The sequence below is a fragment of the Hyperoodon ampullatus genome (assembly GCF_949752795.1).
Source record: "Hyperoodon ampullatus genome assembly, chromosome: 10".
Taxonomy (NCBI): Eukaryota; Metazoa; Chordata; class Mammalia; order Artiodactyla; family Ziphiidae; genus Hyperoodon; species Hyperoodon ampullatus.
In genome coordinates this window covers 74,105,092-74,128,657 of record NC_136923.1, presented here as the reverse complement: position 1 = coordinate 74,128,657, position 23,566 = coordinate 74,105,092, and the positions used below count along the sequence as shown (strand labels likewise).

The 23,566-nt window shown below is 51.4% G+C and overlaps 1 protein-coding gene across 6 annotated transcripts; it reads right to left on the bottom strand.

The window, feature by feature from the left end:
• Nucleotides 1–170: 170 nt before the first annotated feature.
• PPP2R5D (protein phosphatase 2 regulatory subunit B'delta) lies at nucleotides 171–18,579 on the bottom strand (the record flags this gene model as incomplete). 6 transcript variants are annotated; one of them, XM_079712408.1, is made up of 16 exons in its annotated part: nucleotides 171–308; nucleotides 455–571; nucleotides 714–786; nucleotides 881–982; nucleotides 1,626–1,753; nucleotides 1,862–2,032; nucleotides 2,341–2,394; nucleotides 2,603–2,711; nucleotides 2,818–2,877; nucleotides 3,015–3,145; nucleotides 3,585–3,677; nucleotides 3,799–3,909; nucleotides 4,008–4,207; nucleotides 4,457–4,673; nucleotides 13,360–13,437; nucleotides 18,325–18,579. In XM_079712408.1, 16 exons carry the CDS (start codon nucleotides 18,577–18,579, stop codon nucleotides 171–173), a joined length of 2,037 nt encoding a protein of 678 aa, XP_079568534.1. The 6 variants fall into 6 exon arrangements, with proteins under 6 accessions (XP_079568534.1, XP_079568539.1, XP_079568538.1 ...); XM_079712413.1 differs by having other exon boundaries at nucleotides 18,319–18,515; XM_079712412.1 differs by having other exon boundaries at nucleotides 4,008–4,193; nucleotides 4,539–4,673; nucleotides 18,325–18,351.
• Between the last annotated feature and the right edge of the window lie 4,987 nt (nucleotides 18,580–23,566).

The window sequence follows — 23,566 nt, the reverse complement described above, 5'->3', positions numbered from 1 at the left end:
GAAGAGGGACCACTCTGTGGGTGTCCCCGCTTCAAGTGCCTCATCCCCCTCCCTAGAGCAGAGAGGCCCTGCCTTGCCCCAAGTCAGCCAGTGGGGAGCAGAAGGTGGAGGGCTGGGGCAGTGTCCCAGGGCTGAGTGGGCTGTGGCCCTGTGGTGGGAGGGTGAGGAGGTCAGAGCGCCTCCTGGCTGGCAGTTAGAAACTCTTCCGCCCGCTTGTGCGCCTCCAGTGCCTTGATGGTGTACACGTCCTGAGGCAGCTCTGACTTCCGCCGAAGCAGCACTTTCTCCTTCTTGATGTCCTTTAGCATCTGTGTGGGGATGTGCAGAAAGTGAGGAATGGTGACCAAGTCCCGAGAAACCCCACTGTTTCCTGCCCTGATTCCTTGGCTCTGCGGCTCCTGTCTCTTCTCCCTCCCAGGGCTGTCTTGTCTTTCTGCTCCCCGTGCCCTCCCACCTGCACGGCCTCTGTCTCCACCGTCCTCTTCAGAAGCTGGATGTCCTCTGCCGTGGGGGTCTCCGTCTCCATCGAGTACACAGGAGGCAGTGGTGGAGGCGCTCGGAACATGGGATACTGAGAGGAAAGGAGGCAGACAAGTGGCGAGAGCCACTCGGGAAGTCTGGGGACCCTGTTTGCTTCCTGCCACCCCTCAGACAAACCCTCCCCCCGCCCAGGCTGGACCCCTCAGTTCAGGGCAAGGGCAGAAGCACCTCACCTGGGGGTTAAGGCGAGCCAGCTCCTCAATCCTTTGCCACATCTCTTCTCTCTCCTTCATTCGGAACCGGCCCCTGAGGGAGCAAAGACAGGATTGGGGCGGGCTTGAGAGAGAAGCACAGGGGGCTGGTGTGGAAGAGGAACACCCCCAAGGAGAGAGAGACTCACTTCTGCTTCTCTGCCTTGTATTGTTGGGTACAGTCATCAAACAGCTTCTGATTCATCTCCATAAACAGCTTCAGGGCATTGTAGATCAGGCCGTGGATTGTCCTGCCGCCAGGAAGAAAGACGTGTAAGAGGCCAGAGCCTGCCCTCAGTGCCGGGACCTCAATTTGGTCTCTCCCACAAGGTGTCTCTGCCAAGAGCTTTCTCATGTACTACTCCCATCCCACCAGCCTCTGTACAGTGTAAGCTCATCGCTCTGGCCAAATCACGTGACTTGAGATTGGCAGTTCAGGCCTTTTACAGGTATGAGTCTGCCTGCGCATCCTTCCCGCACCCCGTGCTCCAAGAGCTCCCTTTCCCCACTACTTCCTACTCTTCTAGCCCACACTAATGGCCTCCCGGCGCACTTGCTTTAAGCAGGAAAGCCTTTTTATAACACTGGGATTTAATACCTACTAAGAGGATCACATCAGCTTCTCACAACATGGAATTACATCTCCAAAGCTGCAGAATATCTGACCTCAAGAAGAGATGCGACAGAGGCCACTGCTCTGCTGCTGGGTAGCACAGATCTCTCACATGGGTATCTTTTCTCCCCGGTCAGTCCCTCAAGGCCCTATTAATATGCAGTGGGCACCAGCCCCGCTTGCTGAGGGACCAGATGAGACCACTGGCTCTTGAGTCCATCCACACCCTCCCACATTCCAAAACCACATCCTCAGTGCCCAGTGCCACCCCAGTTCCCTACTTGTTCCAGTGGCTCTTGGAGTTCCTGTAGAGTGCAGGGAACATGATGGGAAGGACTCGGGCAGCATTGTCACTTATCAGGCTCATGATGTACTCATTGTTCCAGTAATAGAGGGCACGCTCTGCCACCTGGTGGGGACACGGGCGAGACTCAGTGGGGATATGGCTCGCTGTGCTAGAGACCCTCCTCAGTTTTCTGGGAGGCAGGGGCTGGGATGTTCTGGGTCTGGGTCTCACCTGGAAATGGGGGCTGGAGACACACTTGGCAAGCTGGCGGAAGAGTGGTTCCATCACTTTGCTGAACTCTGAAGGTTCAATGACATCCAGAATCTCCTCTAGTTCATTCAGGAACATCACCTCCTTGGGGCTGTGGGTCTTGGGCCAGAACTTGAGAAGGCCCACGATCACCTGCGAGAAGAGGAGCACACAGGAATAAAATTCTCACTCAACACCTGTCTGGGTCTCCAGGAAACCATCCTGCCCTCTCCTCCCAACCCTGGTGGGCACAGCTTGGGTGGCCTCAGCCAAGTGCTCATGTTTCTCCAGCTTGGATGCTTCCTAGGTGTACAAAGGTTTTACTTCTCCTTTAGAGAGGAAACCACGTCACCTGTCGGGTTACATCCCCCCTGAGTGCTTACGGCACTGCTCGATAGGTACCAACTGGCAAGTGCTGCTGACAGGGAGAGGTGGACCCTGGGGCCCAGCAGGGGAGTTACCGGCTCAGTGAGGCTGCTTTCCTTCTCCAGGAACTGTACCACGCAGTACGCCAGCTGCAGAAGGTTGAGACAGAAAGGAGTGAGGTGCAGGGTTCAGAAGGTCACAGAGAGTTCGGTGACAGAAACCAGACCCCAGAAGGGGAGGCATAGAGAGGAATTCCGCCCCCTGCTCCCTCTGCTGCCCCATCACGGCTGGAATGCTTCCCCTTCCCTCTTTTCTCCGCAGCCAGGGCCGGGGATCATCAGGAGGAAGGCAGCTCACCTGAGGGTGGTAGACACTCAGAGACTTGACCTTGTGAAGGGGAAGCAGGACACGGATGAGGAACATCTTGTGCTCTTCTTTCAGGGGCAAGGCAAAGCCATTGATGATGCTGGGAGTTAAGGGAGGGTTGTCAGGACCAAAGGGCCAGGTCCAAGCTCAATGCACCAATCCTCCCGACCTTTTCTAGGCATGTGTGCCCCCGCCCCACCTCTCACCTGCCCAGGATCTCCAGGAGCTCGGCAATCCCATTGTGATGCTCTGTCTCATAGATGAATCTGAGGGAAGAACAAAGACTCTCTCGATAACCCCTGATGCCCCTCCAGCATTCTGTGGAGTCCCGCCTACCACCCTTCTCCCACCCCATCTTAGTGCGGGGCTTGCTTTGCTCCTGAGCCCAGGCTCCTGGCCTCACCTGTAGAAGATGTGGTTGATCTGCCTACGGATATAAGCCCGGAGCCCCAAAAACTTGCCATAGATGCGATGCAAGATGGTCTTGAGGAAGTCCCGCTCTCGGGGGTCCTCACTGTCAAACAGGTCCAGGAGCTGGGGGCAAGCGGGAGGAGAGGCGGCAGTGAGGAAGGAGCCGGAGGAGGCCAGGGCTGGGGTGACTTGGGTCCTGGCCAGAGGAAGCCCTCTGAAGAGGGTGCGTGGAGACGAGTCTCTGGGAAGAGTGATTCTATTGTACTGCTCTACCCCAGGTGATGTCTGGGAATACATGCTGCATTCCCCATTGGGTGGGGGGGGGGGGAGGGGGAGGGTAACAGTGTTGCTTTTTTGTTTCCTTCCATTATGCTGGAAGCTTCTTATGGACAGAGTAGGTTTGTTTAACCCCCATGGTCAATTTGCACCAGACACAGCTGAAACCCAATACAGTACCTATATTCAGCAGAAGCAAAAAGAGCAGCTGGGACTGGAGTCAGGGGACGTGGGGCTAGAGTTCAATGACTGGAAGGAGGGGAAGGCAGGAATTTCAGGGACTCACAGCAAGGACAAACTTCTGGTCAATGTACTTCTTGGCTATGTTTGGCTGGAAATCAGGAGACTCAAGGAAACGTAAGAAAAACTCGTACACGAGCTGCGGGGGGAAAGGAACATCACTTAGGGGCATTCCCCAAGGACTGGGAGAGCCCCCTTGCTGCAGGGCTCAGAGTGCCCCACTGCCCACAGCCAGGCCCCTGCCCCCTTTGCTCTGGTACCTGGAGATGCGGCCAGGCGGCCTCCAGGGTGGGCTCATCTTCCTCGGGGTCAAACTCGGCCCCAGTGGGATTTGAGGAAGGTGGCAGCGTCCGGAAGAGGTTCACTGAAAACTGAGGGGTAGGGAGGGCTCAGGTGAGAGCTCTCTGGGCAGGTCTGGGCTTTTCCGGGGCCCCCGTCCCTGCCCACTTTCCCCTTTCCCTGTGCCTACCATAGTGACGGCCTCAGGGTAAATGGCCTCGGTGACAACATCGCGGCTGTGGGTGATGTACTCCACCATTTCATTGAGCCCCGCCCGCTTCACCTCCTTGAATTTGAGGTCACTGAGTGGGTCCGACACAAAGTCAAAGAGGACGCAGCACTGGCGTAGCTTCTGGATAAACAGCTCCTCCCGCTCCTGGGTCGGTGAGTCTAGGGGCGGATGGGCCATTGTCAGGTATCCTCTGTGGTCCTTCACTGCTATGCCCTGCTCACCTCGCAGGCCGTTCCCCGATCCCTTCCTGCCACCATCCTGCTCCCCTGACGCCCAGCCCCAGTGCAACTCCCCCTCACATTCTCTAGGGCTTCCACCCTCCCCCAAACATCCCCAAACCTCCATTCCGCCAATACCCACTGTCCCTTAGGTCTGATGCCCCAGCCCCTTTGACCTTTCCCAAGCACCTTTCAGGGCAGGAAGCTTCTGCAGCTCCCGGTTCTTGCTGAGGTTGAAGCGGGAGGAGCTTTGCCGTCGCTCCTTCTTGACAATCTGGGGCCCCCCTGAGTACTTGATTTTGCTGAGCTGTGTGGGGGGCGGCGTGCTGTTGCTGGGACGCTTGTTGGATGACGGCGGCTGTGGTGGCGGCTGCGGTGGCGGCTGCGGCTGGGGCTGGGGCTGGGCCTGGTCAAACGAGCGAGTCACTGGAGTGCACTCGCCAAGCTAGGCTTCCCACCCCAGGCCTGGCCCACCGCCCTCTATGGGCCTGGGCAGCAAGCAGCTGCCTCCTGCCCTGAAGGAGCCAAGACCAGGGTCAGACATAACTGCGGGATGTGGCCCTGGAAGGGAGCGGTCTAGAAGGCGTGTCTCCCAAAGTGATGCCCACTGCCTGTGCATCAAGAGCCTTCAAAACGCTCACTCCCGTTCCTGAACAGGCAAAGCTAACTGATGGACTGACGGTGACAGAAGTCAGACAAGTGGCTCTCCTGCCAGGGAGGGGGTGGCAGCGGTGTGGGTTGGGGAGATGCGGGTGGTGACTGAGGAGGGGCATGAGGACCTTTCTGACTAATGGAAACATTCCGTATCTTGACTGGGTCTGGGAGGTGGTTCATAGCATAAACATATGTAAAAATGCATCTAGCAGTACACCGAAGATTACTCTGTTTTATCATTTACTGAACGTGTGACAGTCTTCAGTTAAAAAAACTCCTTCCCATATCTCAGCAGTTTAACTACTAGAAATATAGATTAAGCAAAATCCTAAATATAAAAAAAGGCTTTGTGCAAAAACACTTTTTATGGTCTTATTTATAATGGCAAATATATAAATACATGGAAATCATGGAGTTAAAATTATGTTTATGAAAACTATGTACTAAATGTAATCATACATGGTTCAGCTGTGAAAAATGTTTACACAGTCAGAGTAATTTACCCAAAACGGGTGATAAGTATTCTGAGAGGAGGGGAAAAGTCTGCACGGAGGTATAAGACACTGGGGCCTTAATTTTCCACATTAGGAAGTCAAGAGATATCTAAAGCTCACAAATTAAAGGGAAAAAAAAAAAGCAGTAAAAGGATCTTATTTGGAGGTATAAAAGTCAATCTGCAAGGAAAGAGTTAGGAGTTGAATGTGGTTGCCACAAAACAACAGGAGAAGAGGGGCCGGCGACAGGGGCTGCCCTGCTCATTACAAGCCTCAGAGTATTATCTGACCTTCTGAACAATGCACCTGTTACCATGCTGATAAAAATTAAAAACAAAACAAAAAGCCTAAAACTATGGAATGAGAGAAAATTGCTTCCTATATGCTAAGTTAAATAAGGATAATACAAACCTGTATATACAAAATGAGCTCACCCACATTAAAACATGCACAGAACCCAAAATCCAGTTAAGAAAAAGAAAGAACAAGTGCATTGTGTTCATGACTATCTCCTGTAATGACAGAATGAGACATGACTTTTTCCTATTTTCCTAAATTTTTTACAAGCTGACACTGCTTTTATAATGGAGAAACAGGGAATGCCCTGGCAGTCCAGTGGTTAGGACCCTGGTCAGGGAACTAAGATCCTGCAAGCCACGCAGCATGGCCAAAAAAAAAAAAAAAAAAAAAAGACAATATAATGGGAGAAATACAGCTAATTTCCAAAAGTTATTTCTTTACTTCCTCCCAGACACGGGTGTCAACAGCCCCACGAAGCCCATTTTCAGAAGCACACAAACAGGTGTTTGCAGGGCTGTCCACTCATAGGTACTGTCCAGGTAACCCCCTGCTGGCAGAGGGGAGAGGCTGAGCCACAGGACAGCCCTTCCCCCCAACCAGAGAAGAGACTGCAGCAGGACCAGAGGAGTGAGGTCACGTCCAGCTGGGTCCCCACACCACAGGAAAACTGTCCTCCTGTGCTCACACCTGCCATCCCCGCCTCCCCTCCAGCCCCCTCCATAAACTCTTACTTCATAAAATAAGAATGGGAGAATATGAAACTCTCTGGGATAAGGGGCAAGGAGGAAGACAAATGTTATGCTTTGTATGCTCTTGAATTTTTTTTTTTTTTTTTTTTTTTTGCGGTATGCGGGCCTCTCACTGCCGTGGCCTCTCCCGTTGCGGAGCACAGGCTCCAGACGCACAGGCCCAGCGGCCATGGCCCACGGGCCCAGCCGCTCCGCGGCATGTGGGAGCCTCCCGGACCGGGACACGAACCCATGCCCCCCACATCGGCAGGCGGACTCCCAACCACTGCGCCACCAGGAAAGCCCTTGAATTTTTTATAGAAACAATTATGTCAAGCTTGTGACCTATCTGGGGGTCAGAGGCAGGAGAGGAGCGATGGGTCCAGCCCAGGGCAGGCCTTGGGTCCAGTGTAGCTCATTACCGCTTTGGCCATCTGGCCCCCTCCTCCTCCTGAAATGAGCCCCAGACACCAATTTGACTAGGGGAATGCAAAGAAGTGGGGCAAGAGCAGTCATCACACACTTCCCTTGCCATGACTACACTCAACCAGTGTGATTTTTTTGGTTAGACAGTGCAAGGCACCCTGAAGTCTGGGGTCTCTCTTCCTGTATACGGAGGATGGATCACACCTTGGTAGAGGATGAAGGAGAGAGGCAAAAGGCCAGGGGGCCAGAGCCTGGTGTGCATCAGACTCTCCCCATTTCCCTATCGCAGGAACAACCCAATCCTTATCTGTGGAGCTTAACACTCAAGGGCACAGACTTGAGCCTGACTGTCTGGGTTTGACTACTGGCTCTGCCATTTATTAGCTGAGTAACCTCCAGGAGGTCATATAGCTTCTCTGTGCCTCATCTGTAAAGTGGGGATGGCAATAGTACTACCTCACAGGGCTGTAATAAGGATTTAAATGAACAGTATATGGCACACAGAAGTGTCTTATAAGCAGTATCTTCTACTATTATCGTTATTATTATTATTATTTCCCATCCCTGGATTTTAGGAATACAGCCTGGAAATTCCTGAAACTAGCACACCTCAAATGTTCCTTAGAGTTCATTATCCTTCTTGTTTTAAAACGGGGGAGCCCAGGGAATTCCCTGGCAGTCCAATGGTTAGGACTCCGTGCTTTCACTGCTGTGGGCCCAGGTTCAATCCCTGGGTGGGGAACTAAGATCTCACAAGCCACGTGGCGTGGCCAAAAAAATAAAATAAAATGGGAGAACCCAAGAAGGCATTGCATCTTTCAAGACCCCCCTTCTTCCAAAAAGCCTTCTCCAATCACTCCAGGGCTTGCATGTCCACCCTCCACCCTCAACCTTCTGACACTGCTTGTCTGTTCCATTGGCTCTGGGATCATCCCCAGTGACACCTCTTGATCACTTTGCTCATGTGTCATCTCCCCACTAGAAAGCAAGTCCCTTTAAAGCCAGGACCCTGGTTTGTGCCCCTCTGGGTCTCCTCAGCACTGGCACTGGCACCTAACAGGCATTCAGCGAATGACTGGTTATTTGATTGATGGGGGCGGGCGGGGGACGCCAAGCCCAGGCCCATCTCCATAGGTCCCTCCTGTCCTGACTGGGGACCTTCAGAACAAAGCCCTGCACAGTGGTGGGAGCAGAGTGGGAAGGAGAAACATCAGAGATACTAGGCTGAGGGGCTCAGTGGCAACTGAGGAAAAAGACTCGGGAAGAATATGTCTCTCTCCATCCTCCCGGATAAGATGCAGAAACCCTGCATCTCCATGAACCTCGCACTGAGGGGACATCCAGAGAAAGGAGGCCTTCTTCCCAAAAAGGGAAAAGCAAGACCTCAATTTTCTCTGCTAACGAGCAGAGGGTTGGACTAGATCAGTAGTCCAAACACTCTCCAAGTAAGGTTTTAAGAAAACAGAGATTGCATGGCTGAAAATCATAGTTTAAAAAGCCACCCAATGAGTTGATGCCTAAGGTCCCTTCCCCTTCAGGATGGCATTATTGAAGGCTGGGGTGGCTGGAGAGCAGCTGAGCCGGCTTAGTCTGCCCCGCCCCCAGCCCACTGGGCCACCCTGGTTTTATAAGGACCATTGGCTCCCAGGCCCCAGATACAAGGAGCAGCTGAGAGACAGCTGGGCCGGCCAGCAAAGCCCTGGAAACATACTTGTCAGAAGGGAGTATAGGTGTGTGCCAGCAACTCACTTCACGTTCAACCCTTTCTCCTAAAAGCTCTAGCTTCCAACTTCTCCTTTATTGACCTGGGCTGGAGATGAGAGGCAGCTGCATCCCCAGGAGAACCTTCTGCAGCCATCAGAGCATGGGTGGACACGGCCCAAAGGCAAGCTGGTGACCTGCCTGCTCTCACTTCTGAGACTCCACAGTGGCTGTCTCCTCTGCCTGAACAACCGTCTCCTCCCACTTCTAAACTTGCAACAGGATCCAAATTCCAAGAAGCCTTCCTAGATTCAGGCCTCCTGCAATCCAGTGGGGCTTTTTTTTTTTTTTTAATATAATTTATTTATTTTTGGCTGCATTGGGTCTTAGCTGCTGCATGCAGGCTTTTCTCTAGTTGCGGTGAGTGGGGGCTACTCTTCGTTGTGGCTCGTGGGCTCTAGAGTGCAAGCTCTGTAATTGTGGCGCACGGGCTTAGTTGCTCCGCCACATGGGGGATCTTCCCGGACCAGGGCTCGAACCCGTGTCCCCTGCACTGGCAGGCGGATTCTCAACCACTGCGCCACCAGGGAAGCCCCTCCAGTGGGGCTTTGAATTTATACACCACCCTCACACTCAGGAGACTGCAACTACACTTGCCCACTCTGAACCAATTCCATTCCAACCTGACCCTAACACAGACACCGGTAATCATTAAACCCATATATTTAAACATAAAGTAGGACGTAGAAATATAATTTAAGCACTATAGAAGGTACTGTAGTAGAAAGATGAAAGATAAAATTATCAGTGAAAAATGCAAAGATTAATGTTAAAGCTTTTGCAAAATGAATTAACTAGCTGAGTGAAGATCATTTTAGTTTCAAATCCTGAAAATCAGAGAGGCATTCTCTCCTGTATTGACACCTAGAGCGCTGTTGGGTTGGCCAAAGAGTTCGTTTGGGTTTTTCATAACAGCTTACAAAAAACCCATTCTTAATTCATTTATTCAATAAACATCATGCTACACATTAGAGATTAAAAGGTGAATAAGACATGGCCCTTGCCGTCGAAGAGCTCACCGTCCAGTGGGCAAGACAGACATGAAAGCGGCCATTAGTACAGGGCAATGCAAAACCAGAGCGCCGCAAAGGATTCAGGAACTCAGAGGGCTGAGTGACAAACTCTGCCTGAAGAATTAGGGAAGCCCTCCCTGAAGAGGTGACTTTTTGGCTCTTAAAGGATAAACACGGGTTTAGGCAAAGAATGAAAAGAGAGAGATAAAGCAGTCCAGGCCAATGGGATGACACCAATAAGAGCCCTGAGCCACAAAAGGCTTGTCGGGTTGGAAGATGGAAAGTCCAGAGGGGCTGGAAGAACAGGGCGGGGCCAGCTCAGGAGGCCTGAGGCTGCCTGCGTATTTGAATTTGTGAGCAATGAGATGCCAAGAGAGGCTTTTAAGTAAAGGACTGATTGGTCCTTTAAGTAAAGGACCAAAAATGTTTTTAGGGTAACAACTCTGGCTACAGTGATGTCAGGCTGAAGTGGGGGAGACCAGGATCGTTTCTTCCTCCCTCTGTCCCTGCTCCCAGAACTCAGGACAGGGCACAGCACATAGAAAAGTCCACAGCACTGAAATGGTTTTTCCAAAGACAGGCCAGGAAAAACCCCTGCCTTGTAGCAGAGTCCGACCTAATCTCTCAAGGCTCCTTTCCATTCTAAGACTCTTCTAGAATCTTAGAACCAGCCTATTAGGTCATTAAGAGCACAGGAGGACTGGCCACAGACCTGGACTGAATTCCAGCTCTGCTGTTTTACTGCCGAGTAAAAGCTACTTAACATGACTAAGCCTCAGTTTCCTCTGTAAAATGGGGCTGATAATGATAACAGATGACCTCAGGGACTGCTGTAGAGATTAAATGAGAAGATTATAAGATTAAATGCATGCAAGTACTTAGCACAGTGCCTGAGACAGAGTGCACTGCGTTGAACAGTGTTCCCCCGAAATTCACATCAACCCAACATCTATGAATGTGGTTGTATTTGGAAACAGGGTCTTTGCAGATGTAATCAAGTTAAAATGAGGTCATACTGGATTAGGGTGGGCCCTAAATCCAACATGACTGGTGTTCTTATAAGAAGAGGGAAATTTGGACACAGAGACAGAGGCACAGGGGAGAACGCTTAGTGAAGACGGAGGCAGAGATTGGAATGATGCTTCTACAAGCCAAGGAGCAGATCGCAGAAAGCCACCGAAGCTGGGAGAGAGGCGTGGAAGAGATTCTTCCCTAGAACCTCAGAGGAACAAGGCCTGCTGATACCTTGATTTCAGACTTCTGACCTCCACAGCTATGAGAGAATAAACTTCTGGTATTTTAAGCCACCCAATTCATGGTAACTGGTATGGCTGTCCTAGGAAACTAATACACAAGTAACTGCTCAATAAAGTAAATGTTGGCTGCTATAAATTATTAAGATCAGTTGGAAAGACTGGCAAATGCTCGACACAGGGTAAGTTTGGCTGTAAGAACCCAAAATTCTGGACTAGAAAAAGGGCAAGGGAGGGATTTCCTTGGCAGTCCAGTGGTTAAGACTTTGCCTTCCAATGCAGGGGTTGAGAGTTCGATCCCTGGTCGGGAGCTAAGATCCCACATGCTTCGCAGCCAAAAAAAAAAAAAAAAAAACCCATAAAACAGAAGCAATTTTGTAACAAATTCAATAAAGACTGTAAAAATGGTCCACATAAAAAAAAAAACTAAAGAAAGAAAGAAAGAAAAAGGGCAAGAGAAGGACTGTGACAAACAGCTTTTGATGACCTAGGCCTCACAGCCTGGCCCCCAACTATTCCATGTCCCACTGCCTGGGGCCACCTGGGTGCATTTCTGCAAAATCATGGAGCAGAATTCCTGCAGCTGCCTCAGACAGGTGAGCCCTGAGTGGCATTTCATAAAACAGAGCCCAAGGTGAACACGACACTCTTCTTTTCCAGAGGGCGGTGGAGAAATCACAGCAGCTGGTCTCAGCTTATTTCTTAAGCTGCTTGAGCCTTCATTTTCCTACCTATGAAAGGAGAGGGTTCCTTCCAGGTCTAATTTGAAGTTGGTTTGTTTGCTCATCCATTCACTAATGCATTCAAATGCTGGTGCTTCCAGTGGGCCAGGCCCTTCGGTGTGAGCGAGAGCCTCTCAGGAGCTAAGTGTTAACACAGGAGACAACTGACACACAATGAATTCCCACGGAATTGTTTCATTACAGCTGTGATTAAGCACTGCCGTGGAGTGATGCTGGGTACCAGGGGCCCTGACTGCGTCCTGGGCATGGGGATGGGGGCGGGTGGTCAAGGAGGGCTGCTTCCAGGAAATGACAGCCAATCTGTCTAGTAACTGAACGAGCAGGAGGGAGTCCGGCAGAAGGCAGGAGTGGCCCCCCAAGCTATTCCTTTCTGTCCCTTTAAATCCTGTTTCCAAGTCTCTTGCTGCTTTGAGTATCAGTTGCCAGCTCCCGACCACCTTCCCTGTGGGTCCCACACATGTCACGGCTCCTGAAGGGGAGACTGAGCCCAGAGGGTGTGCCCTCCAGAAGCATCTCCTGGTGATCTCCTGTGAACCAAGGGTGTCAGCACACAGGTGTGGGGAAGAAGCAAGCTCCTTCCCTCAGAGTTCACAGTCTGGTGGGGAGAAACACATCTGGGAACCAACAGTGCCAGCACTGAGTGATAAGGACTGGCCTAGAGACATGTTCAGATGCCAGTGTATGTGCAGAGGAAGGAGGAATTTCTCTTCTGTGGTCCTCAACTCGCACGTCTGTAAGATGGAGACAACCTACCCTGCTTCCTCGCATCACTCAAGTGAGGGTAAAATGATGGTCGCATCATTGGTGATGCGATGGTGTGAAAAGTGCTTGGCTCTCTTTGGAGGTGATAGGGACCAGAAGTATCCAGAAAAATCCAAATCCAGAGTTAACCCCAACCAAACACTTTTTAATCTATCTCCTCTCCATGACCCGCCCCCAACCCACAAGACCTGCCCAGAATTAGACAGCTCCATTTCCTATTCACCTCCATCCCTCTGAACAGTTTAGCACAGGAGGGAGGAAGCACAGAAACCAAGGATCACCAGCTTCCGGGTAACACAGGCGCTTGCTCAGTGTGCTCCCAGGACCGTTCAGCATCCAAGCATCCCACTGAGCACACTCCCAAACTTCCATGGACACACTCTGGACTTCCTTAAGTCCCTCCACCCTCCTGTGTGCTCTCTGCTTGTCATTTATTGCTTTACAGCCCTAGATTGCCAAGCTGCGCTGACCTCTGCTCATGCCTGTCCTTCAGCAGCTCCCATCTGATCGGGACCAAGAGAGGTGGGCCCAGCCCTGCCCGACTCAAGGACATCAGCCACTCCCCACCCCTGCCCCACCCAGAGCTACACTGAAGTCACCCCACTGAGCACCCATGTGCTCCCATGTACTTTTCCCTCCTCCCCAGGACTCAGTACCCCTAGCTTTTTGCCCTAAGAGAAATGGAATTCTCAACACTTTGGTAGACAGAGAATTGACTTTCACAGGAATCCCTGCGGAATCAGAAAAACTGGAGGGCTTATTTGGTCCATAGCCGCCAAAGGGAAAGCCTGCCTGAGGGCAGTCTGGATGGGCTGTCCAGGCCCCTCCCTGGCTATGAAAGTATCCTTCCCTTCTGCCCCAATAATCTCCGGCCCCCTGAGATCCCTCACCCCACTGGCCATCAAGCAGGTGGAACTGGCGCCTGCACCATAACTAGGGCTATACCCACGTTCATTACCTCCTCAGCACTCTCGCCTCCACCATCCTTGCTCGAGCTGCTGGGCTTGGCTGCGCCTTTGGCAAGCTTGGGGGGCTCCTGAAGGGAGAAGACGAAGGTAGAGTTAACAGATGCCAAGGAAGGGAGAGGCCTCATCCTCATCCCTCAGGTCTCTGTTGTAATTCTCCTCTGTCCAATTGAATCAATGAGTCAATCAGCACCACTGAGCACCTACCTTAAACCTGGGGCGGTGGGGTGGCAGGTTGGGTACACAAAGGGAGATTCAGTCCCTCAAAGGTACCAACAAGTTCAGAATCTGGTTAGGAAGACAACTCTAACACACAATAATCCAGCATGACCGTGCTCCTTCACCTCACAAGGCTGTTGTATGAGTTAGGGCCTCTGTCAAGTAAGAACCAGGGTGACGAGGCTCAAGGGAAGAACAACATGGAAGAAGCTGCTCAGACTGGCTTCTGGCTAAAGTGGGCAGAGGGGGCCTGAGGCTCTCATGCTGGAGGGAAGGGGGTCACCACTCTACCCCCGAGGCCATCTGGAAAGACCTGGAAGCCTTTTTTGGATATCACAAACAGCATCCAGACTAGAAACTGCTACTGGCATAATCAGTGGGGCCCAGGGATGCTAACAGGTATAGGAATCGTCCCAAGAATGCCTCGGTAGACAAGCACAAGGACAGGGATGGGGATAAGGCCCAGAATTGCTATAAAGAATGAGCACTAGTCCAAAGTCTCCCTTGGGAACCTAGCTGCTGGCTCAGAGCCCTGGCCTGCCCAGCATCTCTTCCTATGCTTTGGGCCAAAAAAAAGCAACTGCCCAGGGACAGGATGAGGAAAATGTGAAAAAGACTTGGGGATTTAGGTCTGACTGCAAGCTCAACACAAATCATCCATGTGCTGTGGCTGCCACGGCAGCTCATGTGACCTGCCATCCAGTTAACAGACCTGTGCAGAGCACCTGGCACCAGGGGACATGGAAGTGCCCCATCCTTGGCACTGATAGGGCCATTCTGGAGGATCTGGTTCAGTCGAGAGCATCACACTTTGGGAGGGACAAAGACAAATGCTAGGTTTTCTTCGGGGGAAAATACAACCCATACAGGGAGTAGATTCAAAAGCAGGTCCTGAGAGCAACAGCTGCAGGAACTGTGATAGTTAACAATGGAAGGGAGGAGTCATGGCGGGTGGGGGAACAAGAGGGATCTTTACGAATAAATGAAGGGCTGCCATGTGGACTAAAGATGCAACTTGTTCTATGTGGATCCAGAGGCCCAAGAGCCACGGGCAGAAGTGGCAGGAAGACAGGCTGAGGCTCCAAAGAAGGAAGACTTTTCTCCTGGAGCAGCTGCACAGAAACCGGCTGCCTAGTGAGGCTGTAAGCTCCCCAACCCAAGAGCATTCAAGCAGAGGTGCATTCATGCCTCCTCCAAGGCATGATGCAAAAGGGTCCCGAGCCTTAAATGCAGATCAGATTGGAGGACCCTGGAAATCACTTCTAGCTCTGAGATTCTGCCACTTGATAGCACCTGAGCCCCTTCAGTGAGAAGTGTTAAATCCAGTGATGATGCCCACGGGGGCAAAAGGATTTCAGGGAGAAGAGAGCTCCGCGTAGGCTGGAGCAGGGGGAAGGCTTCGTGGGGGTGGGGAGGCAGGAAGCCGTTCCCAGGTGTGGAGCAGCTCCAGGCAGTCATAGCAGTAGGAAGGAGCCCTGTGCTCTGGGTGGCTAGGCGCTCTCCCAGGGCCCACTGACCAGGCGGGGCACACTCATCCCTTGCTGAGGGGCCAGCAAGTGGTGCAGAGTGTGGGGTGGAGAGGAAAAGGATGAGGGGGGTGCAGGCAGGACGCAACACTGAGGTGACCGTCTGCACACACCCCAGACGTGGGCCTCTCGGACAAAGCTGGCCCATCTGCACCCACGTCTCACCTCTCTCCTTGATCGTGAGCTCCTTGTTCCTTTTTGTACCCCTCCACCCACCCTGCAGCACTGAGACATATCTCTCAGGCAATGTGCAGAAGAAAGATCCCGGCTGCCTGGGGGGTGGCGTTGGGGGGTGGGCGTGGGAACCAGGCCACCACCCTTGCTTCCTGGCTCCCGCTGAGCAGGTGAAATGCACACACTTCAGCCCAGCCCAGTTGTCCAGTGCTGCATGGCAATGTGGTTTAGAGCCAGCCCTGTGTTCCAGGCCCAGCTCTTACTGGCTATACAATCATGGGCAACTTAACTAGCCTCGCTGAGCCTGTTTCCCTCACCTATTAAGTGCTGATAATCAAAGTACCTAATTCCCCCCCCCTTTTTTTTTTAATTTTTAACCTTTTTCTTTTTTGTCTGTGCCACACAGCATGCGGGATCTTAGTTCCCCGACCAGGGATCGAACCCGTGCCCCCTGCAGTGGAAGCACGGGACAACTGGACCGCCAGGGAAGTACCCCTAATTCCCTTTAGCACAGTGTCTGGCACATGAAAAATGAAATGTTAGTCAATGTTATTACTATTATTATGAACAAGAAGAAAGTGGGAGGGAGCAAAGGCACGCCACCACCCAGGAACCTAAAAGAGAGAAGTCCTAGATCAGAACATGAGGGAAGAGGAAGGATGCAAATCTCCCCAAGGATTGACTCAGCACTCATCCATTGAGCACCTACTGTGTACAAGGAGATGCCAAACCAAAATGGAACTTAGTTATTATCTCAAGGGGGAAGAAAAGACTTGTCTACAATTAATTCCAGTCCAAGGGAACACAAAAGGGCCATAAATGACCTACCAAGTACTCTGCAAATCCAGGGGAGGAGGGAGAGCTCACCCCCAACTAAGGGTTCAGGACGGGCTTCAGGGAGGAGGCCATGAGGTTAGGCCAGGCATGGGACCAGCAGAGATGAAGGAGAAAGGGGAGAGGTGATGGATAAGCAATACAGACCATCCATCCCCCGCCTCCTCTCTGCCCCCACCTCTTTTAGGCAAACCCCAGTGACATCGTCAGGACTTGTCAACCATTGAAGGAGGCCAAATGCAACTAGAAATCAAAAGTGGAAAGTTAAACCTTAAAGGGGATCAGAGATGCCTGGCCCCATGCACACCAATCCTTCCCATACTCTTTCCCAACCAAACACTTAACACCTGTGGTCCTAGCAAGTCTTAAGAATTTTTCTTCTTCTTCTCAATCCTCTAGTAGATTAAGGCTTTCTGTGGATGGGACAGTACCTGTTCCATCAGACTAACAACTACAGATCAGTGAGGACCTCACCAGCTTCCCCTGAATTGCATTGCTCTCCACACTCCTTGTAGGAGCCCTTCAGCTCCTGGTGTGGCTGACTTTTGTATGCATCACCTACAGCTAAGCTGCCCAAACCACCTCAGCATGCCTGCTCCCCAAGGACACAGGGCCTCGGTGGGGCACCCAAACCTGCCCAGCTCAGCACCCAAGGAGGTTCAATGCCTGCTATACCATCACCAACTCAACACTCAGACTCTCAGGCCCTGAGAGGTTATGGGGACAATCCAGAATCAGAGCTGCCTGGCAAATCTCCAACAGCCCCAGGATAGGGAGTTTAACTGATAAGGTCAGAGATGGCAACCCAGCAACCCAGCCAATCAGAGGGCAAATGAAAGCAAGACACCTCTGGGGTCATAAAGTGGGTGAGCAGAACACCAGGCCAGAGCTAGCGCCCACCATGAAGGACCAGCCCCAGGAAAGAAGAAGCTGGGGGAGGCTGGAACTGGTATCCTAGCATCCTCTGTGTGAGTCTGTACCTCAAAGGAACCACACCTCTGAGTCAGACATCAGCAGCAGCAGGAAACAGAGGGTAGGGAAAGACAGGGATGAAGAACAGGAGAAGGCAGTTCGGAGGTAGAAGAGAAAGGCGAAAGAAGGCAGCATCAAGAAACGCCCTGTGTCAAGACACCAAGACAAAGGCAAGGGTGTCCAGGGGTGGCTGCCCTGTGGAGTAAGAAGGACAGCTAATCTGATAGTGAGGGCAGATTCCCAATTTGAGGACAGTGTGGCCCAGGAAAGACAGAAACCCAGCACTGGTACAAAAAAGGAAAAATGCAAAGGTTATCTTCAATTAGGAATAAGGGGAGTAGCCTGCCCAGATTAGGAAAGGTGACTGGTTGAGGATGAACCTGGGAGTGGGTTGATGCCTGTTAGAGGGGCTTTGGAACAGAGGAGGCCTTTAAGTCAGGAGACCTGATATTACAGCTGGGCCTCCAGTAGGCTGTGTGACCTTGGCCAAGTCCCTTCCCCTGTCCCCCTGTCGGGGCCTCAGTCTCCTCATCTGTATCACTAGGGATTGCACTGGATGCGCTCAGACACGCTGACGTTCCGAGGTTCCATCGGCAGAAGGAAGGGCTCAGTCCTGGTTTACAAGTTTGTGTGTGAAGGAAGAACTAGAGGGAGGGGCCTAGGCCAGATTCGGTGGAGGAGAGAGAAAGCAGAGCCGTTCTAGGTCAAGGAGCCTGGCAGGGAGGGCGAAGGGGCTGTAGGGGACGGTGGAGAAGGCAGGCCCAGGCCCAGGCCCAGGCCCAGGCGGGCGGGAAGAGGAGGGAAGAGAAGGGGCTGCGCGGGGTTGGAGAGGTGGGTTAGTTCTGGAGGGAGGTGCAGTCTCAGATAAGCGGCTGTCCCAAACGGCAAACGGGTGGGGGATGGGGAGGTGATGGGGAGGGGATGAGGGCAGAAAAGGCAGGGGAGTAACCTGGGAGTGGGGCAGGATCTGGAGGGAGGAGGTTACCCTGGGCCGGGGGTCGGTGGAGGGAGGTGCATGTGGGGGTACTCTACCCCGGACAAGGGAGGGAGCTTTCTCAGCTGCGGCACAGGCTGGGGGTGCGACCAGCAGCCGGGGCGGAGGGCCGGCCCCGGGAGTCCTGCGGGGGCCGGACGGGAGGGTCAGTCTGGGGCTGTCCCGGGCCTGGCTCGGGCCCCTCCCAGAGCTCCGCGCAGGCCCCGAGGCGGAGGCGCGGGGAAAAGGGCCACGCTCACCTTCTCCTTCTTCAGTTTATAGGGCATCTCGGCCCGTCCGGACCCGGTCCGGCTCTTGCGGCCCCGCTCCGGCTCCGGCTTTGCTCGGCCGCACTCGGCCCGCTCGGCTTCTCTTCGCCACCGCCTGCGCGCTGCGCCCGGGTCGAGCGGTGTCTGTGCCTCCAATTGGCCCGAACTCTTACAAACCTGCCTGACAACCAGGCGCCGCCTTCTCCGATTGGTCATTGGAAGCAAGCGGCTTCCTTTTTTTCTCATTGGAAAGGAAGAGTACAAACCGCCAGGGTTCGGCTCCCAGTATTGGCTGAAGTGGGAGGTCCCGCCCTAAAGGGGGTCGAGCTTAGCGTGAGAGGCGCGGGTCAGGGGATGCCCGGGCTTTGCACCCAGTGCTGCACTTCGGCATCTGGTGTGCTTCAGACTCGGCCGTTCTTCGCGGCCCGTTCAGTTCTAAAGTGGTTCTCACTCTTTCCCCACTGCGACTCCGCCCAGTCCGAATTGAAGGAAAGAAGCCCTAAAATGAAGGGTGCCTTTCTTCTTCAGGGTAACGTAACACTAATTGCCTACGCAAAATTGGTGGAGAGAGCTACCAGGATCTCTCGAGGGCATCCTTTCCAAGACAAGGCTTGAGGAGGATCAAAGGGGAAGCCTGGCAGGCCGGGACCGGGGTGAAATGAGATGAGAATCTAGGGTTTGTTGCAACTTTGGGAAGAGGATCCCCGTTCCTACTGCATATGCCCTAGGGTTGGGGAACCGGCTAGACCTGAGCACTTGGGAACGCAGTGGAAATGCTACCTCATTGCTGAGTGTCTCGGAAATACATCCCTTACTCCCCACCCTGCCAAAGCCAGTGTCCTAATGGATAAGATCAGTTCCTGCCCTCAAGACGTTCAGAGTCTGGTGAAGTTAACAGCCGTGTACAAATAGATGATTAAGAAACAATGTAGTAGGGCTTCCCTGGTGGCGCAGTGGTTAAGAATCCACCTGCCAATGCAGGGGACACGGGTTAGAGCTCTGGTCCAGGAAGATTCCATGTGCCGCTGAGCAGCTAAGCCCATGGGCCACAACTACTGAGGCTGCGCTCTAGAGCCCACGCTCGGCAGCAAGAAAAGCCACGGCAATGAGAAGCCCACGCACTGCAACGAAGAGTAGCCCCCGTTCTCCGAAAGCCTGCCAGCAGCAACAAAGACCCAACGCAAACAAAAATAAATAAAATAAATTTATTTTTAAAAAGATACAATGTAATAAATTACACAAACCTAGAGGTGGCTGGAGGAATATGTTTCAGAAAGTCAACTCCAGTAGCAGGTTGACTACTGGAGAAGGCTTAAGAATAAGCCTGTGGTTGCTCAGGATTTGTTGATTACAGGATTGTGGGGAGGATGGTAAGGGAAAGGGAGGAGTTGAGGATGAATTCTGGAAGCCATCAGAAATGTAGGAGGTAAACTGGTGTCATAATGGCAAAGGAAGTATAAGAGGATTGGTCAATAGTGTCAGATTCCAGAGAAACATTGAGTAAGATCAAGATCAAACAGCATCTCAAGAGCCTGAAATTCTCAAGGGTCCTGAGGGAGAAGTTTCCACTATCAGTGGATACAGAAGAGGTTCTTCGAGGAGTCTAAGATGTTTCAAGTGGAAACAGGCCAACAGTCCCACTTCCCAAGAAGTGCGTCAGGAAGAAGCCACATCTTTGGACAAAGGAGAATTCTCAGGACAACTTGGGTCCCATTCTGTTGGTACACCTAGCACAGTGGGACCAACCAGTCTTCCTGAGGGAAAAGAAGCCTGGGGATGGGCACCCTATGAATATGGTATGCAAGAAGAGATTTCCTTATCCATCTCAGCTTACCCTTCACCAGAGGACACAAATGGGAGAGACACCCTTTAAATGAAATATCTGTTCCAAAGGGTTTATGCAGCCTTCGGACCTGCAGGTTCACCAGCGAATCCACACAGGAGAGAAGCCATACTGCCGTGATTTCTGCCCCAAGAAGTTCACCCACGACTCCACGCTGCATGCTCACAAGAGGATCCACACCAAGGAGAAGCCTTTCCGACATGAGCACTGTGACAAAGTCTTTAGCCACAGCGGGAACCTCAACAGTCACTGACACACTCACTCTGTGCACAAACCCTACTTGTGTCCCAAGTGTCACAGTGCCTTCTGTCAGCTGGGGACTTTCAAACGCCACCAGAAAACACATTGCAAATGACTTTCCCAGGACCCTGCACTCAGGTCCAAGTCCCTTCTGCTCCAAGAAGGGAATTCAGGATGATTTGTCACCTCTGTGATACAAAGGATGGATGACATGTGAAGAACTTAGGAGGATACTGGAACCCAGTGGGGTTCCATCCATGTGTATTAAAAGGATCTTTGAGTGATGACTTATCTTTCCCTTTGGATTTTGTTTTCTACTTTAGTATAGCCTATGTTTTTTAAAATAAGTTTTTGTTTGTGTTCTTTCAACAATGCATGTCGTAGTGGTTTTAAATACTTTATCATGAAACTTAGGCTGCTGCTGATTGTCTTCCTTTTAGGCATGATTTCATTGTAAAATAGGATGCTCCTGGCATGGCAGCCAGATAAAATATAGGAAAACAAGTGAAATTTAAATTTCAAATAAACAAATACATTTTTTGTCAAAAAAAAAAATCAAACAACCTCACCTATATTCTGCAGTTAAGAGGTTACAGATGATCTTTGTAGGAAAGTTTCAGAAGAATGGAAGGAATGTTACAGCAGGTTGAAGAGCAAGAGGTATGGAAGTAAAGGCAACAAAATCTAGGCTCCTGGCTATCTTACAGAAGTAATATTTGGCATTCAGTGACAAATGATGATTTCAAGGTAATGCAGAGTGGAAGGCATGCCAACCATTATTCGCTGGGGGAAAAGCCTAGGAGGAAAGCACGTTTATTTGTGGATGGATATTTGTGTCTGTATGGATGCTGATCCAGGCAGGATACCAGATGTATTTACCCATTCCCAAGACCTCAAGGAGCATGATAGCCCTGAGGCCTGGAGCTTGCCTCCTACTGTGTAAAGGGGGCATGTCCTCTTTGGACTCACCCCACCATCCTCCCAGTTCTTGGTTCCTCTGAGAGGCAGGGGACAGAGCCACATAATAATTTAGACCTATCAAATGGGAGCTTCCATCCTTGTGAATTCAGGTACCTAGTACATTCTTTTTTTTTTTTTTTTTTTTTTGGCTGTGTTGGGTCTTCATTGCTGCACACAGGCTTTCTCTAGTTGCAGTGAGTGGGGGACTACCTTCATTGTGGTGCTCGGATTTCTCATTGCGGTGGCTTCTCTTGTTGCAGAGCAGGGGTTCTAGAGCGCAGTCTCAGGAGTTGTGGTGCATGGGCTTAGTTGCTCTGCAGCATGTGGGAACTTCCTGGACCAGGGCTCAAACCTGTGTCCCCTGCATTGGCAGGCGGATTCTTAACCACTGCACCACCAGGGAAGTCCGTCTTTTTTTTTTTAATATTTATTTATTTGGCTGTGACAGGTCTTAGTTGTGGCACATGGGATCTTCGTTGCCGCGTGCAGGATCTCTAGTTGTGGCATGCGAACTAGCATGTGAACTCTTAGTTGCAGCATGTGGGATATATTTCCTCAACCAGGGATTGAACCCAGGCCCCCTGCATTGGGAGCGTGGAGTCTTAGCCACTGGACCACCAGGGAAGTTCCCCTAGTACACTCTTGCAAGCTGTTTTAAAGATGTAGAACTGGGCAATTTCAGGTTTAGGACTAGGAAATATAATCAAACATTTAAAAAATATTTTCTTGTCTCTCTAGGGAATAGAAATACCTTATAGGGACTTCCTTGGCGGTCCAGTGGTTAAGACTTCACTTTCCAGTTCAGGGGGTGTGGGTTCAATCCCTGGTCAGGGAGCTAGGATCCCACATGCCTCACGGCCAAAAAAACGAAGCATAAAACAGGAGCAATATTGTAACAAATTCAACAAAGACTTTAAAAATCGTCCACATCAGACCTCCCTAGTAGCTCAGTGGTTAAGAATCCGCCTGCCAATGCAGGGGACATGGGTTCGAGCCCTGGTCCAGGAAGATCCCACATGCCGCGGAGCAACTAAGCCCGTGTGCCACAACTACTGAGCCCGTGCTCTAGAGCCTGTGAGCCACAACTAGTGAGCCCACGTGCCACAACTACTGAAGCCCGCATGCCTAGAGCCCATTCTCTGAAACGAGAAGCCACGACAATGAGAAGCCCGCACACCGCAACGAAGAGTAGCCCCCACTTGCCACAGCTAGAGAAAGCCTGCGCACAGCAACGAAGACCCAACGCAGCCAAACATAAATTAATTAATTAATTAATTAATTTGAAAACAATGATCCACATCAAAAAAAAATACCTTATAACATGTAAATCTAATATTCACCTCTCAGATTTGCACGAAAGTAGAATGTACAAAGTAGAAGACTGCCTCAAGATGAAGGAAAGGAGGTTAGGCAGGGAATGCAAGGAAGAGAATGCAAGGTCCAGAAAGAGGAGATTGCCACCAACCAATTCACTGATGCTTTTTTTTTTTCTTTTTTCTTTTTTTCTTTTTGGACACACCGCACGGCATGTGGGATCTTAGTTCCCCAACCAGGGATCAAACCTGTGCCCCCTGCAGTGGAAGCACGGAGTCCTAACCACTGGACCACCATGGAATTCCCCAATCCATTGATTCTAAATGCAAGAATATTGTTAATAACTGAAAGTGAGGCAAGCCAGTGTCCAAGTGTTTTATACAGAGCAGTGGAGGTGGAGACAAGGATGAACTCTAAGTAACAGCGCAGATGGGAAGCAAGCTGTTGGTTTGGTTCTCATGACTGAAGCCTTGAACCTCTCTCTTCTGTCTGCTCTGCTGCCCACTCCTCTGTAGGGTGAAAGTAGGAATGGATCTCCAGTCTGCAAGGATTGGTGGGGGGAGAGCATCTGGTTTTGGAGAGATGAAAAAGTGAGGCTACTTTGTCGTTGCTTCAAGCTTGGTGGGAGTAGAACAAACAGGACAAAAAACACTGGAACGTGGGTTTTGTGTAGGATGTGTTGGAACAGGTGTGGCAGCACCAAACACTCCAGGGCTACATGAATCACATGTAGTAATTCAGCCAGCAGCCACTACATATCCCCTTAAGCCCGTCTGAGGCAGTTTTATAATCCTACCACTCCCTCCTGCAACCTTCCCCACAACCCTCAAACCTCAGTGCCTACAGTTCCACAGAGTGGACTCCTTCCTAAACACT